Raw genomic sequence first — 18,628 nt, forward strand, 5'->3', positions numbered from 1 at the left:
CTCCTCCGAGGAACTGCTGGAACTGCGTTCCTGTGCATTCCCCCTCGAAATGAGCCCTGCTGATCTACCTAGTCCAGAATTTTTCTGCCCCAACTGGCAGAGGCTCTCAGAGGACTTTTCCAGGCCATAGTATCCAAAATCATCTCCACTGAGCCCAGGTTCTGTTGCTATGCAAAACTTCCCTAATATTGTCTACCCACAACTGGCAACGGCTCTCCAAACTCTGCATGGAAGATTTCCCCCCCAAGCTTATTCCCCAAGAATTTTGCCACTGGAAATAGCCGGGACTCCATCTTCCACTAAGCTACAGCTCTTTCTGTAATGAAGGACTGTTCTTTGTCCCTTTCCCAAAGTTTAGTTTAGTTTATTTGGTGTTTAACCCGCCCTCCCCACAAGTGGGCTCAGGATGGGGTACAACAGTCATAAAATACAATTGCATAACAGATTTTACAATAAAATCCAGCAATTAAAATCATATATATACGAAAACCTCCGATGGTTGGCTACACATTCCTGCCCCCAGCATACAAAGAGGAGACAGACAGACACACGAGCTGTACTCGAAGACTGGAGACCGGTGGGAGGCTCAATGATGGTCCCGACGCTGGCCTCAACCGTAAGCCTGGTGGAACATCTCCGTCTTGCAGGCCCGCCGAAACGATCCAAGATCCTGGCGGGCCCGAGTGTCCTCAGACAGAGAGTTCCACCAGGTTGGGACCAGGACCGAAAAGTGTCTGTGGTAAGGATAACAGCAGCAGGTGGCTTTGGGCTCAGACTAGAACCAGTTTTGCTCAGGCGTTGGACTTTACCACATCACCTGGTCTATCCTATTGTTAACCAGTAGGCAGATCTGTTGGTCGAGTTGGTTCCTATGTAATTCCTGGCTGTGGCAAGAGCTTGATGAGACATCCCACCATGGGTCACTGGTCGTTTTCACACGTCTTAAACATCGCGCAAAATCACACAAAACTCACGAAACGAGGCCTCTTCGTGGCAGGATTTCTAACGTCATCGCGCCATGAAAACGGAATCGTGATGGGGTGAGGTCAGAAATCGCACCAGGAAGATGCCGCATTTTGTGAGTTTTGCATGATTTTGTGCGATGTTTAAGACGTGTGAAATCGGCCACTGTCTACTTTGATTTCTAACATCATCCTAAGCAGAGTTGTGTGTTTCATGAGCCATCAAGTTGCCCAGAAGAGTATAACTTGGTTTAAAATTGTGCTTAAGCATCTGTATTGTGTAGCTGTACTAGACCCAGATAACCCGATATTCCCTTGCCCCGTCCCCCATTTCACAGTGAAAGCAGAGACGTACAAATCAAATTTACTCTTATCGAAAGCCACTTTACCAGTGCCTGCAGTGGGACTGTCTTGATGTATTCTGCAGCAGCCTGCTCTCCTCTGATTTCAAAGCCAAAATTAGTGGGTGATGGTTATTTAGGGGGGAAGGAGGGGAATAGAGTTGTCAGCCTCCAAGTATGGCTAGGAGATTTCCTAGAATTACGCTTGCTCTTAAAATGACAAGGTTCAGTTCCCCTGGAGAAAATGGCTGTTTGGAAAGGTAGACTCTATGGCATTCTACCCCACTAAAGTTTCTCCCTTCCTCAAACTCTGTCCTCCCCAGACTCCACCCTCCAAATTTCCAGGAATTTCCTAACCTGGACTTCACAACCCTAGGGGGAAAGGAGAGAGAAAATGTCAAAAGCGGCAGGGAGAAGGACCAGAAAAAGAGTGACTGTCCTGGTAGAGATATAAAAATCCTGAAAACTTATGACGGATGAGAAATAAACATGGCTGCCATCGCCCAAATTGATGCTCACTGAATAGCCATTGTCACACATGCACAATACTTGGGTGGGTCTACAAAGATAACCACAACAAATGTGTTTTATATTCTTAATAGAGACAAAGAAGAAGAAAAACTCTGCAATAAACACTTAGTAAGGAATAAACCTTTCACTGTAGCAACACTTAAAGAGCAATTAAAGAATTGCAATTTATAATTGTGGATCTGTGTTTATATAAGGTGCAAGTGCAAAATATCTGTTAAATTCACAATGATCCACCATCAGCCTCCTATTACAATTTATAACATTCAATAACACTATAAATACAGAACATCCGTTTCTGACTTCCGTTTCCAACAGAAAGGTTCCATTCTAACAATTAACAAGATAAGTCCATACAGGGCTTTTTTTCTGGGAAAAGAGGTGGTGGAACTCAGTGGTGGAACTCAGGACCGCACAATGACGTCACTTTGGGTCAGCTGGAACAAGGGGGGAGTTTTTTTAAAGTTTTAATTGCCCTTGGCAAAAATGGTCACATGGCTGGTGGCCCCGCCCCCTGATCTCCAGACAGAGGGGAGTTTAGATTGCCCTCCATGCCACGGAGGGCAATCTCAACTCCCCTCTGTCTGGAGATCAGGGGGTGGGGCCACCGGCCATGTTACCATTTTCAAGAGGTGCCGGAACTCCATTCCACTGCGTTCCCGCTGAAAAAAAGCCCTGAGTCCATGTAAGGTACAAATTTTCTTCTGGTATGTTGTTTATATTGCGGAAGACTGCTATAGCCATGTGTGATTCGGAGACTGTAGTAGCTTTGCAATTCAACAAGGAGCCTGGCTTAATCCTTGTTTTGTGATCTTTCTCAAGGATGCCACAGTCTTTGCTCTGTCATGTGTCATGTCTTTCTTTCTTTCACTTGTGCAATGTCTTTCTTTCACTTTCTAAACAAGAACCAACCTATTAATGACCAATTAGGTCATTATATTGCCATGATACTCCTTTTTGTCTATTCTTAAAGCAGTAGTGTTTAGATGTGAAGTATCTATCACTGGTGACCTGCAGGAGGCGCTCCAAAGCTTCTGTGTTTGCCAGTGCTTTTGAGGGGGTGTGAATAGCAGGCATTTTTAAGCTGGGGCGGGGGAAATCTTGGGGTATATCATTTTATATTGGTTTTAAATCGGAAATGTTTTAAAATTGTCGTGTGAGCAGCCTTGAACTACATCAAAAGGAGTATAAATGTTTTACTAAAAAAAAAAAACTATTCATATTTTCCCCCAAATTTCTGCTTCTCCTCCCCTGAAATGAAGAAAAATAAGAGAGGTAGTTGGAATCTAAGTAGTACCGTAACATTTCCAAAGTTAGATCGAGATGGGTAGCCGTGTTAGTCTGTCTATAGCAGTAGAAAAGAGCAAGAGTGTAGTCGCACCTAGAAGACTAACAAAATTTGTGGTAGGGTATGAGCTTTCATGAGTCACAGCTCACTTCTTCAGATACCAGGGGTCCAGTAGCACCTATAAGACTAAATGGTGGTCCCCAGCCCTAAGGAAGCCCGCCTCGCTTCAACCAGGGCCAGGGCCTTTTCAGTCCTGGCCCCAGCCTGGTGGAACGCTCCATCACTGGAGACCCGGGCCCAGCAGGACACATTATCATTCCGCTGGGCCTGTAAGACAGAGCTGTTCCGCCAGGCGTTTGGTGGTTGAAGGGGGAGGTGCCATGTCGGCCTCCCACCTTTGGGGTGGGCGGGTTCTCCCCAACATTGCACCTTAATGTATTTGGTTCATTTATTTTATTATTGTTTATTGTATGTTGATTTTAGAATTATTGTTTTCTTGTTTTTATTGATTGATGTTCACCGCCCAGAGCCCCTGAGGATGGGCGGTTTGTAAATCGTAATAATAAATAACAAAAAAGCTTTTGTGAGTCACAGCTCATTTCTTCAGATATCAAGATGGGTAGCTGTGTTAGTTTGTCTGTAGCGGTAGAAAACAGAAAGAGTGCAGTTGCATCTATAATACTAACAACATTTGTGGTAGGGTGTGAGCTTTCGTGAGTCACAACTCACTTCTTCAGAAATCAAAGATTTCCAAAGTTGTGATTGTAGGCTCTGGGCTCCTTTTGGTTGTGATATCCACATAGGAATGCCAGGTGCTCTGCCAAAAAAACACAGCCTTGAGTGGAGAATGCAGTTTCTATTTATTAGACTTACGGAATTTTTAATATGACTGAAAAATTCTCTTGAAAGGTAAGAAGGGAGTTCACGTCCTCTGTATGAGATGCTTTTGTTTTGTTTCATTTTTTAAAGCCACACAAATGACCAAGAGAAGAGCAACACCGCCACCCCCTGTTCAAACTGAGAATGGCTTCTTCCTTGTCCAACCTAGTTAATGGCACCAGAGATCAATGTTTCAGGACACAGAATCTTTTCAAGATAATGAATGCATGATCCCAGCTGATCCAAGGTCGCATTAAATTAATGCAGTCCTCAAAGCTTTTTGTAATAATACAATTAATGATTTGTCGCCATACCATTAAAAGAGCTAATGGCCCAAAAACCTTAAGGGCCTTGACCTATTTAGTTATGGCTTTAAAAATAACCACAAAGCAAACCAGACTTCCCCCCTCCCTCCTCTTCTCTCCCCTCTGATTCTTGCAATCCCCAATTTGGAATGCTTATAGTGTCTCTTTTACCTGCACTTTCCCCAGTGTTTAGACAAAAATGGCAAGTGCAGCCTTTTTCCACTGATTTGCAGGCCCTGTTGAATGGGCGAGGCAGGGCTGGTCCCACCTAACCTTTCAATAAGGAGGAAATAAACCCCTTTATTAGGAAGGTTCTGGTACGCTGAACTGCAGACATATTTCCATGCATTTTCAGAGATTCACACAAAAGGTTGGGAGAGGCTATAGCTTTCTAATACACTGTCCTAAGTAGAGATGGGTACAAACCGGGGGGAAAATGAACCATGCGGTTCATGGTTCATCAAATTTCACAAACAACGAACAATGAACTTTCATGAACCTGCCTCTGGTTCACGAACTGGTTTGTTTGGTTCGTGAAAACGTCACATCCGGGTCAGAAAATCATCACTTCTGGGCCAGCAGAAGGTCACTTCCGGGCCAGAAGAAGGTCACTTCCGAGTCAGCAGAAGGTCTGCAGGAAGTCCATCCCCTGTTGCCTAGGAAACTGATTGATTGGCACCAGGCTGTCTGCAGTCACAAACCAAAAAACGAACCAAACGAACCAGCCTAAAGTTCATGGTGGTTCATCAGAAATGGGATCTGACGAACCACGGTTCACAAACTACAAACCGGCCTGGTTCGTGCTTAATTTTGGTTTGTATTTCAGTTCGTGCCCATCTCTAGTCCTAAGTTCCCCACTGCTGAGGTTGGCTTTGCCTACAAGCTATTTACAGGTTGATGAGATCTTTGAAAACTATCAGAGAGGTTTAAAATAAAACAAAATCTTCAGCGACTTGCTATTGTTTATGATTATCTAATATTTTCAGTGCAAGTGACCCATCCTTTGATATTAACTCCCATTCCTTCGCTGCGAAGAGCGGTGCAGGAAGAGGAAAGACGGTCTCGCACATTGGGCCTGCTAACCTTTCCAAGCTGAGCAATTTAAAACAATTTCTCTTGTTTAAAGAAGCAAGAAGATTTGGTCACTTGATCCCAGCTGCCTGTTACTTCACCTAAGGTCAATGCACCATCGCTTCAATTGTCCAAGTGTCGAAGAAAGGTACCCCAACCATTAAGCTATAAACAGGAGTTATTTACGACAGCTCAAGCACAAATTGCACAACTCTTCAATCATGTAAAGTTTGGATAACAGAGGAGTCTACTGCATATGCGAACATTGTTACATTGTTAGGTAACCAACTCTGTGTTGGGAAATTCCTGGGGATTTGGAGGTGGAGCCTGGGAAGGATGGAGTTTGGGAAGGGGGACCTCAGCGGGGTATAATGCCATAAAGTCCACCCTCCAAAGCAGCCAGTTTCTCCAGGGGCTCTCTGTAGTGTGGAGCTCAGTAGCAATTCCGGGAGATCACCAGGCCCCACCTGGAGTTTGGCAAACCTAGATGGCCAGTTTGGCTTCCTGCCAGAGAATTGCAAATCTCACATTTTCAACCTCTCACTCTTCTTTAAAGAGCAAGGCATCCTAAAGTAGCCTACAAGTTTGTACTGACCTTCAAAACAATGTATTTTGATGGCTTGCCTCCTGTGTAAGTGAATCCCCATGTCCTTGATTCCTGGATCACGAAGCCTAGGCCCATGCTAAAAACCATCTTAAAGACCCTTCTGATGTCTATAGGGAGAGCGAGTCTCTTCCAGACCTTTTGTCTTGCTGCCTGGCTGTATTTTGTTCCGGCTTTCTGAGAGCCAAGCTACAAGTGACGCCTGACACAGGTTGGACACTTGTCAGCTTCCCTCAAGTTTTGATGGGAAATGTAGGCGTCCTGGTTTTACAGCTTGGCTCTCCATTACACCTGCAAGGCCAGAATGCCTACATTTCCCATCAAAACTTGAGGGAAGCTGACAAGTGTCCAACCTGTGTCAGGCATCACTTGTAGCTTGGCTCTGATCCCCCCTTCTCATCGCTTCACAGGGACCCGGGAGGTTAAACTCTCAGAGGATCCTTATTCCAAAGGGGTTTGGCTTCCTCAGACCAAAGCATTAAAATAGAGGTATTTGAGCTTGTGACATAGGGCACCTGAGGACAATATACAGCTCTCAGTCCCCACTGATTTCCCACACACACTCACAAAACCCATGATCTCGGCATCGCTGGACTAAAAGAAACATTTCAAATGGCTTTGCAGCAGATGGGCTTGGAAATCAGTGCAAGGAAAATGAAGAGCTTGGAATGGGGGGGGGGGGATTGAACCAGCCTCAGAATCCAGAGATGGTTTGAGATTGCAGGGGATCTTCTCCCTATTGTACAATTGAGAGTGAGGAATGACAGTATTAGATCCCATCTTGGTTAAACAATTCCACTGAAGAGTTTCAGAAGCAATACACCATGCAGAATTTCTAAATGGTAAATTAGTGAGTGTAAATAATCCTGTTAGGAGGAAGCTTTATATTTTAGACCCCCCTTCTTTTTTTCCCTTCTTTTTTTCGCCGAGGTAGTTTAAAGCTTTTGAGGGGATTATCCTTTCCATACGGGTAGGTTTACGGACATGTCATACATCTGTATTTTCCAAAGGGAGTGTGGAACTAATGCTGTTAAAAGCAGGTCAGTCTGTCTAAACAGAGGACAGAAATACCGACTGGCCTCTTGTTTCCTGGAGGTCAGAAACTTTTAACAGTTGCTCTCACACGCCGGAGCCCTTGATTTGCCCAGTGCCAATGGGCGAGTAGTATTTTACCGTAGCTGAAGTCGGGATGCGATGGAGGTAAATTTCACAGTTGCACAAATTACAGGACTTTTTCAGCCTATGTTAACATCTAAATGTCTTCCAGGCAATTAGTATTCTTGGCAGGTAGCCATAGGACAACTCGTCCTATGATGTGATCCGACCCCCACATGCGTCACCAATGCTCCATAAACTGTCATTCAGTGAATCTGTAGCCTCTTTTACTCCAGCCAGTTGTGTCGGTGTGTTCTGTCGTTCTGCCCTCGCTCCCTCCTCCTCCCATCAGCGCTAGGCTGCAACAGGATGTACTGTATTTACAGCACCGGTGCTTGTCTCTGACCAGTCCGACTCAATTAAATGGAACCTTCCTGACCCCAAGATCTTTCCTCCACCCCAAGGAGATTTCCTTCCATGGAAGAAGCCTGCACAGCCACCAGCTGAGTCCAAAGTAGACCCCTGAGGTTCTGGTTACACTGCCAGGGCTTGGGGCGCTCTAGACGTATCTTGTCAAGTACCACCCTTGTCTCCCTACCCACTTTGTGCATCGGTACTGCAACCTCTTCACGGGGATGCTACATTTCCCTCCCCAGCACGTAGGTCAAAAAAGCTGCCTATTGCTGCTCTTCTCTGACTGGCACAACGTAAGAGAGAATCACAGAGAGAACGGGTAGAAACAAAAGCAAGAAAACCCGTGATATACTCACTAAGATGTAATAAGACACAGTCAATAGAGCAATAAAGCAAGGGAAACAACGAGTCCTTCTGTGGAAAATATTCTAATATAGAAATGTATAGTTCTATGTCTGTCATATACAGTCTCTGTACCCAAAGTGAGTAAATTTGCTACTGCAAATGGGTGAAGGATATACACACTGGAAACACAGAACACAAATAGTTAAGGTGCTAGTCCTCAAAGAGTAATCATATTGCACATGGAAATATTAAAGTGCATGAATAGCAGCGTATAACAAATTTAGTCTACAGAGCATATCCAACAATCAAACATAAGTCCAACAGTAAAGAAGGTCCAAAAAGCACTTATAACACAATGGAAATAAGACTCGAAACGAAGGTTCTTCATTAGGTGGCTGTGGAGAGTGTGAAGAGTCTCATAATAACTCTAACGGGATATCTAGATCCTCATTGGACCATTTCAATATCAATCTCTTTCAAAGAGTCACAGTCAAACAGCAATCGTTAATAGTTAATAGTTGTAAAGTGGCCCAAAGGCTCTCGGACTAGCAGCGACTCGCCAAGGTCTCCAGCAGAGAAATTATTGTTCCTGATACCTGCTTCTAATTTCCAAAAGACTGCCTTTAACTGGGCACACCAGGGGTTGAAGCTGCGAACAGGCACCTGGCTAACAGATATGTGTTGACCGATCCCCGTTTGTTTCTGCATGAATCATCAGTCGTACTGCTATGGCTGGGGACTCTCAGAAAACTGGCATGGAAACCTTTCTTTCCACAGGACATCACTTGCACGTTTTCTATGCACAGTGCATCTGCGATTCACCTTCAGTCCCCCAAGTACAAAGCCTTTGACAGAGCCTCGCAAGAAGTAAACTGAATCTGATTAGTAAATATCAGAGACAACCTTTCTTTGCCTCCTTGCTTGTACCACTGTTCAAAAGTTACAAAAAAATACAACTGTGCATGCATGTACCTTTGGCACCGTGATCTCCAGGGTACGCGTCGACTATGATTATGAAGCGGTGTAGCGGCACCATCTTGTGGAGGCAGTTAAAACATAATGATGGCATCAAAACCAAAAGACCACAGAAGTGTTTTCATCTCAAAGGCAGAAGAAAGATGCAGGTGCTCACAAATCACATCCATGAGACGTTCTGAATTAGTAAAACCCAAAATTCTAGAGTGCCTCCTTTTTCTCCCTCCTGCCAAAAAGTAATGTGAGAATCGGACCTACGCAAAACCTTAGGGAAGGCAGTGACTTCTCTAGTCCAGTTATTTCTGGATGAAACTGAGTATGTAGCTTTCATCTTAGATTCGGTAGTTTTCATTTTAGTTGCCCTGATGGATGAATTGAACTACTCTGCTAACAGGAAAAGTGCATCTGCCATGTCTGTATCCCTTTATCCATGCCATTGTTCTATGTATTGAACCATTGCTAATGCTGTGCCCTGATTTCATTTTGCAAATGCTCTAACCATCACTTTCGTTTCTCTAGCAGCCTGAGAACACAGCTGTTTTATCTCTTTCTTTGAAGCTCACAGAAGTGACCTTGTACAGTCTGAAATGTTGCTGTTGACTGTTATGCCTCTTTGTACTGTCTAGGTTGATGTATAAACTCCAGAAGTTCCCAGACCCTTTCCCGTGCAAACCTGTGGTCGAAGTGGGAGGGGGGAAATGATTGAGTATTTAGAGCTGTACTTTCTTCAAGTTTCTATTCCTATCAAGGAAACGTGTACTGCTTAGATGCTTTCTTGCCTCTGAGTAATTCTATGGACATATATTTTCAGTTTCAGATTCATTTTATTGTATATGGCCATTGTCCTTCACAATATCAAAACACTCTCGAATGTCAGTATAATACATAATCGAAATGATCAGGTAATCAAACACTTCAAAACCTCATAAAACGTCCTACTATTCAGTAGATGGGAACTAAGTTTACTGTATGAGTCAGAAGTTCTTAGCTGGGGTTTTTCCCAAAATTTTATAATCATCAGGTGGGCTCGAGCCTTCACTGAAGGGAGTCCCAACTCTGCTGGATGGACATATATATGGAAATGATTGGATTTCTGAATAAAACCATTTAACCAAGAGCTTGGACTTCTTGTTGCAACGGTACAGAGACCTGTCTACCATATCCTGTCACCCACAGCCTGACAGCATCCCTGTTGCTTCTCCTAAACTTCTCCCTGGCTCCTAAAACCATCAGTATGGAATTCTCCCATACTGGGGACATCGTGGTTTGTCTTCCCTGGAAGCTATCCCTAATGGTAGCGGAGAGTTTCTGTTCTGCCTCTTGGCCATTGGTTTATGAGGTTCCTTCTTGCCACCGTACCGTTAACATCTACGTGAAGCCACTGGGAGAGAACATCTGGGGATGTGGAGTGAATTGCTATCAGAATGCAAGTAACACTCAAATCTATTATTTATTTACTTCATTTATACTCATTGCGAGGCACTGAGGATTTACCAAAAAACAACACAATACAGATCAGTATAAACAAACAAGCGTAATAAAAATGGATTACGAAATGAAGGAGGCGATCGCTGTGCTTTGTCAGCATCTTACAGCAGGAAGGGAGAGGATTAGGGTGAATAAACCGGAGCTTAATCCCAACGAAATAGAAATGTTGTGGATTTGGGGGGGGGGGGGAGATAGCAACCGAAGTATAGGCATTTAGTGTGCTCTGCATTTAATTGTGCACCCCAGAACAAGAAAGCTCACATTTGTATCCTCTGCAACCGCTCCTATTCTGTTTCAGGGCATGATACAAAGGGCTGTTTTTGATTTTCAAGAGTTTGGGGCTGAGGGACCACCCCACAGCCACCTGGCTACCATTGGAGATCATTTGACGAAGAACTGCTGTGGGAACTGCAGTGAAAGAGATGTCCAAACCTACGGAGCTTTCTCCCCTACAAACGTTTGGCCTCATGACAGGCCTTTTCAAAAACAATTTAAATTTCTATTGTGGAAGGGCTTTCTCATTGAACTCCTAGCCTTATTTAGATGATAGCTTTTATTGTTGGTAAAATATTTTTAATTCCTTGATTTCTGTCCTTTTATAATCATGTGTTGAATTGCAATTGCCACTGGCAGCACTTCTTTGAACTAGAAAGGTGGCTTCTGAAAGACCTAAATGAATAAAATAAATAAGCCAAGGAAGAAAATACTTTATTGACAGCATTCGTATAGCAGATCCAACTTGGATAGCACCTGTCACTTGAGGCACTTTTACATAAAAGTAAAACTGCAATTTAAAGTATTTCATACAGAAAATCCTTGAGACAAATAAAAACATAGGCACAAAATGAAACCCAAAACAAGCACTACTGGTGGCAAAAAAACTTGAAATTAAAATCACAGATTAAGGCCGCGATCCTAAAAATATTTCCCTGGGAGCAGTCCCCATTGAACAATGTAGGACTTACTTCTATGGAGACCTACAGAGGACAGCTTATGTTGGCAGAATGTTTTCACTTGCTCCGAGTGGAATAAGGCATCAGCGCAGGCAGCAGAATGAGGTGGGAGAATAGAATGTAACCATCCTGCAACTGAGGGATTACATTTTTCAAAGCCCCCTCTCCATATTAGTAATTCCCTGTCAACAGGAAATTAACGCACCTTAGGTAAGGGGCCAGGCTATAACCCTTCTCCCCTGATGCGCTAACCTAATGTTTTATTTGCAGAAATTTTTTTTGCATAGGGGGAACTGTTAGGGAATTTTGAGGTAGCCTTGTTATTTCCAGTTAAAACTCATTGATCAGGACTGCTCGTAGCTTGTGAGAAAATCCTTCTATGTCCTAGATTTTGCACTTCCTGCAATCTTTTTTTTATCATAACATGGAGGCCATAAAAAAGGGTACAGTGGGTATGCTTCTACTATACACTGAAGGTTAAAAATTGTTTATATCCAAAAATATTCAGCTTCAGCTTTGGAAATCCTTTCCCAGTTATTTTTCAGACCATGTTCAGACCATGTACTTCGACTTCACTGTTAGTAAGAACTGGCTGTTTGTTTACAGAACTGTATGAAATCCTATGAACTGTACACTTTTCTATATAGTAAAGAAGCCCGTAGCATCTGATGAAGAGAGCTGTGGTTTTCGAAAGCTTATGCTACAATAAAGATGGTTAGTCTTAAAGGTGCTACTGGACTCTACTATTTTGCAACTACAGACTAACACAGCTAACTCCTCTGGATCTAGGACCGTACTTTTATATGTTGACTGAAAGGTATAAAATACAGGTGCTGATGCTTTCCCGTATGCATTGTTACAAAATTGACTGCACCAAGGCTTCTTGCTAAAGAAACCGTTTTCCCCCCTTCTATGATCACCAAGTTTAAATGCCTTGAATTGTTTTTTCAGACTAGTAGTGAAGTGGGGAAATCTATAATCAGCTAAGGGTGTTGGTTTATTTCCCCCATTAGACACACTAATAAATAACTCTTCCTACAGGCTGTCTGGAATGGTACAGCCCATTTTGCCCCCTCAGAATCCAACCATCTTGTTCTATTGGTATGGTCCAGGCTAAGAAAAGAAGGCAAACCGATTCCTTTCGGGAGATTGGGGACAAGATTTACACCAAACCCCTCTCTGCCTCAATTCCTCCTCCTTTCTCCATCTGTAATTTCCCCTCTAAGAACAGCCCAACCTTTTCCTCTGCTGATAACAATACTGAAATTGGTGATCTCCCACATGGTTCCTGCAGCTGCCGTGGCACCTGCCAAGGGGCTTCCCTGATGCCCATTTGCTTCTTTCATTATTTGCTTCTTCCCCAGTCCCCCCCCCCGAGAACCCAGAGTGCCCCACTCCATTTTATCCTCACAACAACATTGTGAGGTAAGTTAGGCTTAAAGTGTGTGATTGGCTCAATGCCGCCCAGCCAGCTTCTATGACTCTCCAAGATACTAGACTGGCACTCTAACCACTGTACCACACTGCCTGTCTTCAACTCAGTATCTCCTCCACGAAGCAAAAAGCCCGGCTTTCCTCCATCTCACTAGAGCAGGAGGTGCTTCAGAAGAATCTGGCAAGTATCGCCCTTGTGTCTGCAGGGAGCACCCGCTCAAAAACAGCTCCCTTCATCGTGGGACACCACTCTAAGCTGCTTAAGAACTCGGTCGTCTGCTGGTTCTCCCTTTCTTTTCTTCAGCTCCTCACAGAGATGTACTTCCCCTTCTTGTTGACTGATGCACTCCTCGATGCAAAGCTGTGAGTCCAACGGCTTTTCGGAGTCGTCTTTAAATTCTTCTGCTTGATCAGGCGAAACCTGAATATCAGAAACCTGGACAGCTCTCTGAAATATATTGGAGACAAGACCCTTTGTGACGGAGAATGTTACCTTCCCGACGCTCAAATTTATGATCAGCTTACTCACTTCAAAGACAATGAGGTTATCATGCACCCCAAAGCATGACTCTGGATTTATTTTTTTGGCATTCAGCTGGTGGTGTGGCAACGGAGACTGGTGTGATGCCCAGGGTTATTACCTGCTGAAGGTACAGTTGGTCATGGCACCTCCTCCTCACAAGGGCGATGGTACAATTAGGACAGCCTAACCCGATTAAGAATGTTACAGATCTCTTCATATGGGGGCCAGGGAATGACGAAATCAACGGATGAAATCAAGGCCCCCAGCACCCTCTCCCTCCATCCAAATGAATCCCAGCACCCCTCCCCCTTTAAGAAGGACCTGGGGAAACTCACGAGGGTTGGGAGACAGCTGCACCGGTTGTAGTAGGCGCACACTGATTCTGATACAGCATGCCTTAGAAACCCCCAGAAGGCCTAGGTGGTGGCAGTGATGGTTACAGAGGTGGCGATCTTCCTGGCTCCCTTTGTTGAATCACACCCAGTGCAATTATTCAGGATAACTAGGAATCTGTTGATGCCTAAAATGGAGTCCCCAACACGAAAACACTTTTGCAATTAGCTGCAAAGGTTCTGCATGTTGTTGTTGGTTTTTTTGCTGATGAAAGCTCTCAGATTCATTCTGAACTGGACACCTGACACTTCTGATACAGGTTGCGTAGCAAGAGCATCAGGTGTCCTGTAAGGGCAGGAAAATGGGAGCTTGTAGCTCTAAGGTGGCCCACAGAAAGTCTCGGGTTCAACCTTTGGTGCCTCCAGTTCTTGGAGAGCCACTGTCCATGTGTGTGGACAGTATGGGGCTCACTGGACGAAACATCTGGCCCAATATAAGGCTACTTCCTATGTCCAGAGAAAGTATCTTACTTCACTCTATAATTGCCAAGCTACACAAATTGCAAGCATAGTTAAGAGCATGGAATTGGAGGGGACAAATAGCTTTGTGGCTTTTGGGGGACTTGACAAAACCATGAGCATCCATTGTTCATACGTCTCCAAAAAAACCCAAAATATAACAGTCTTTCAATACCCAGGCTTTAACTGATTAGCCATAGTCTGCCAGAGAACGATGTCCAGAGTTGTTAGTGTCAGTTTCCTCCATTCAGGCCTCCTTTTCTACTAATTGGAACTACCACAGTTGTGCAAAAGCAGGTTATAAGGCAACACATTCATCGGCGCACCTTCTTCATCTGACTGTCCTCCGATGGCCCAGGTTTGTCATCTTGAAACTTCTCTGCGTGGGAGCTCTGGTCAACCTCTACAGTGGGATAAGTCATTTCCCAGGAGGGGGGGAAAGTCACAGAGAAAGGCTGTTAGTAGCTTCCCCTGTGGCAATACGTATTTTATTTTCTAAGCCATGTAGCTAAAGTGGTATATGCTGTAAACTAAAGAGAGACAGAAAAATTCACTGGCTTGCATGTGTGGCCCTTCTGGGATAGGTCCTTCTCACATGCATTTGACGAAGTGAGCTCCAACTCACAAAAGCTTATGCCAGAATAAATGTTGTTAGTCTTTTAAGGTGCTGCCAGATTCCTCTGTTATCTTCTGCTGCTACAGACTAACTTGGCTACCCAACTGGAATTATCTTAGAACAACGCACTGAGATCCATCAAAAGCCCTTCCCCAATTCTCTCTATATCTGCCCGGGTAACTTCTCTCACCATTTACCCATGTACTATCATCAAGATAAATGCTCCATGGTTTCAAAACTACAGGATACCTTTTATAAACATGACAGAGTTGGACTGTAAAGTAACTCCCTTTTACTAGGTTTAGGTAAAGGAAGTCCCCTGTGCAAGCACCGAGTCATTACTGACCCATGGGGGACGTCACATCATGACGTTTTCTTGGCAGACTTTGTTATGGGGTGGTTTGCCATTGCCTTCCCCAGTCCATCTACACTTTACCCCCAGGAAACTGGGTACTCATTTTACCGACCTCGGAAGGATGGAAGGCTGAGTCAACCTTGAACCTGCTACCAGAACCCAGCTTCCGCCAGGATCGAACTCAGGTCGTGAGCAGAGCTTGGGCTGCAGTACTGCAGCTTACCACTCTGCGCCACGGGCTCCTAGGTTTACAAAGGGGGGGGGGGATTAAGTCAGAGGGCAGATTGGCACTGTATACAAGAGTCAGTGTGATCTAACAGTTAGAGTACTGGATTAAGATCTGAGAGATCCAGGTTTGAATCTCCAGTCTGCCATAGAAGATTGCTGGATGAACTGCAGCCAGTCAAGCACTATTCAGCCTAACCTACCTCACAGGGTTGTTGTGAGGATAAACTGGTGAAGGGGAGGATGTAATAAGCCAGCCTAGGCCCCCACTGCAGAGAAAACTGTGGTATAACGTGAAAAAATAAATGTAGACCTCCAAGCTAAATTATTTATGGATGCAATTGGGAGATTCCGTATAATTTTTAGCATGTAGTTTTGCCAGTTTGCCACTAGATGCTGCTATTGCTGTAACATGTGCTGTTGTATTTAAAGTGTGCACAAGGACTTCCAGAGCATACTATTTACACTAGAATTTCTAAAACATTATAGACAGTACTCAAGGTTTTAAATCACTAAGGCAGTAGACCTAGTTTTTATCAGATATGGACAGTGCCATCCTAAACAGTGTTACACCCATCCAAATACTAACTAGGCCAACCCTGCTTAGCTTCCAAGATCTGATGAGATAGGGCTACTCTGGACCACCCAAGTCAAGGTGGATTGAAGAGACATGGCTTCTAATCCCACTGAGCCGTGAATGTCGTTGAGTGACCTTGGGCCTAACCTACCTCACAGGATTGTTGTAAGGGTAAAACAGGAGTGGAGAACAATCTATGCTGTTTGAAATTCCTGAAAGGAAGGTTAGGATAAAAAAATGCAGTAACTTGTTCAGATTAAAGCTTTATAGGGTAAGGGTCATGCAATCTGCCACAAAGCCAGAAGTACACAAAACACTTACCTGATGTATTTTTATGACTTTTTAAATTACTGCACATTCTTAAGTTTAGGAAGTTCAAGTTCTGCTGTTTTAACACTATTGATTTTTTTTGCAGCGGGGAGTTTGGACTTTTGTAGCTCCATATTTTATTGTTTCTCCACTTCTGGTTTGTCACTTACCCTAAGACCACTTTCCTTGGACTGAGAGTCAAGCAACAAATGACGAATTACATGAGGACTCCACGTGAAGGGAGTCGCAACGTTAGCTGGGAAGCTGAGTTATAAAAGAAGTCAAAAGGCTTTGTCAATTTCCCCTCTCTACAGAGCCAGGGAGATGGCTCCTCATAGGATTTGTTAATTTCTTCTTTGCCTCCCAAAGGCTCTGTCAGTTTCACCTCCCCTTCTAGGAGGCTAAGAGGAAATTAACAAACCCTCTGAGGAGCCATTTCTGTAGAGAGGGGAAATTGACAAAGCCTTCTGATCTCTTTTAAAACTCAGCTTCCCAGCTAACATTGCGACTCCCTTCACGCGCATTTGTAGCTTGGCTCTAAGCCCCAATGAATAACTTGGAGCTAACGTCTGAACAGACCTGATGAGGATTGTATGTTCTCTTCACTGCTTTTTCAATCAGAATGCCAGAGACCGTGTTTCTATGACTTATAGGTGCTGGGTATGCCAAATGTCTTCATGCAAAGCTACAGCTGCGTACTTTTATTTGCCACTACGAAGCTGAAATGAGCAGCTGTGACGGTGCTTATTCCCTACTTTAACTTACTTTTTGGAAGATTTTGTGCCAGCTGAATCTTGAGCCAGATACTGACGCGCTGGCTCCAGTCCCCCGGCGCTTCCACTTCCCACAGCCGAGCCCGCTCTTCAAGATGGGTGTCCAAGAATCGTTGACAAACTAAATAGGAAAGGCAAGAAGCATGTGGAAAACCAGTCCAAAGTAGCTACCGAGAACACTGACGCTCAAAACATTTCCTCTGGGGCAATTGTTAAAGTTATGTATAAAGCTGCAAATCTCTTGCTAACTGCTGCAAATTACAAAACAAAAAGTATGCATTAAAACTTACTACGTTAAACCATCTGCGGCCAAGATGTTTCATGTGTAGTTTTGAAATTCAGAGCACTCTGAATAAAAACGAGATTCCCCCATCCACCATCACAATCTTCTTAACTTGTTATTGTTGTTGTTGTTAACTGCTACTGCACCCTTAACAAGGTACTGTGGATTCTTATGCTGGGAATATAATATACCTTGATTTCAGTGCGGCATTTGTCATTCTCCCATATTTTTGTTAGAAAACTGGTGAAAGGATAGTTTAGGTGGGTAGCTGTGTTGGTCTGCAGTAGAACAGCAGGATTTGAGTCCAGTGGCGCCTTAGAGACCAACAAGATTTTCAGAGTATAAGCTTTCGAGAGTCCAATGGAAAAAATGGAAATGTTGGGGAACATTAAACAAAAACGCCTTTGAAATATTTTCTCTTGGAATGAGTGAAATGCTTTTTAAGACAGGGTTTAACTCACTGAATATGCAGTATGAAGATTTTTTTGAAGACAATCCACAGCATTGGATAATAATAATTCCTGTGTGTGCTGTAGATATATACAGGTTTTTGTAAGACGAGAACAATAAATGAACTCATATTTCTCTTTTAAAGCTTAACCAAGGCTATGAGTGGAAGTTTGTTTCTCTCCACAAACACACAGCCTGCCACACACACAATTCTCTGCATACTATGCAGGCTCTGCTAACAGTTTTCAACCATATATTGTTTAAACACGACTAATTCGGAACACAATGAAAATGAATGTGTATGATAATGCCCTACTGAAATGTTCGGTGTTTTCAGTACTGACTCAGTCTCTAAATACAATGTATGTTGTATAAAACACAACCATTCAAAATAACAGGAGCAAGTAGAAGATGCCTACACCATTTTTTTCCCGCTGGCCCCTCTATTATGTCAGCATGAGACTGCTTCTGTCCAGACAACACACTTCCTTTACTACAAAATGTATGTATTCTATTTTAAACTTGAGTTATTTCCTGCCTTCCAGACAGCAAAAACTAAGCTAAGTATGCTAAGGTAGCATAGGACGCAGTCATTTTTATCGGCCATTTTTGCTTGTAGAAAACTAAGGCAATGATACTTTCACATTTCAGAAATATTGCAAATGGTATAATTTTATATGAAAATGAAATCCAGCCCTCAAGTCAGAGCTGGCTTACGGCACCCCCTGGCGGGGTTTTCATGGCAAGAGACTAACAGAGGTGGTTTGCCGTTGCCTGCATCGACAACCTTGGTCTTCACTGGAGGTCTCCCATCCAATTATTAACCGAGATTGACCCTGCTTAGCTTTTGAAATCTGATGAGATCAGGCTCTCCTGGCCTATCCAGCTCAGGGCATAATTTTATATTCTGAGTTCTAAATTATTTGTGTGATGCTGTTAAATCAGTAGAATGAGACAAAACTGAAAAGGGCTGAGGTCACCTTA

The 18,628-nt window shown here is 43.7% G+C and overlaps 1 protein-coding gene across 1 annotated transcript in view; it reads right to left on the bottom strand.

Moving 5' to 3' along the window:
- Nucleotides 1-11,001: 11,001 nt before the first annotated feature.
- The window catches only part of LOC129345530 (protein FAM169B-like), a 53,309-nt gene continuing 45,682 nt past the window's right edge, over nt 11,002-18,628 (bottom strand). The window contains exons 7-9 of the mRNA XM_055002727.1: nt 16,904-17,032; nt 14,383-14,459; nt 11,002-13,130 (exon numbers count right to left, since the gene is read on the bottom strand). Coding sequence (XP_054858702.1) covers nt 12,900-13,130; nt 14,383-14,459; nt 16,904-17,032 — 437 coding nt within the window. The 3' untranslated portion in view covers nt 11,002-12,899. The remainder of the gene's footprint in view (nt 13,131-14,382; nt 14,460-16,903; nt 17,033-18,628) is intronic.

The sequence above is a fragment of the Eublepharis macularius genome, chromosome 18 (assembly GCF_028583425.1).
Source record: "Eublepharis macularius isolate TG4126 chromosome 18, MPM_Emac_v1.0, whole genome shotgun sequence".
NCBI classification, from domain to species: domain Eukaryota; kingdom Metazoa; phylum Chordata; class Lepidosauria; order Squamata; family Eublepharidae; genus Eublepharis; species Eublepharis macularius.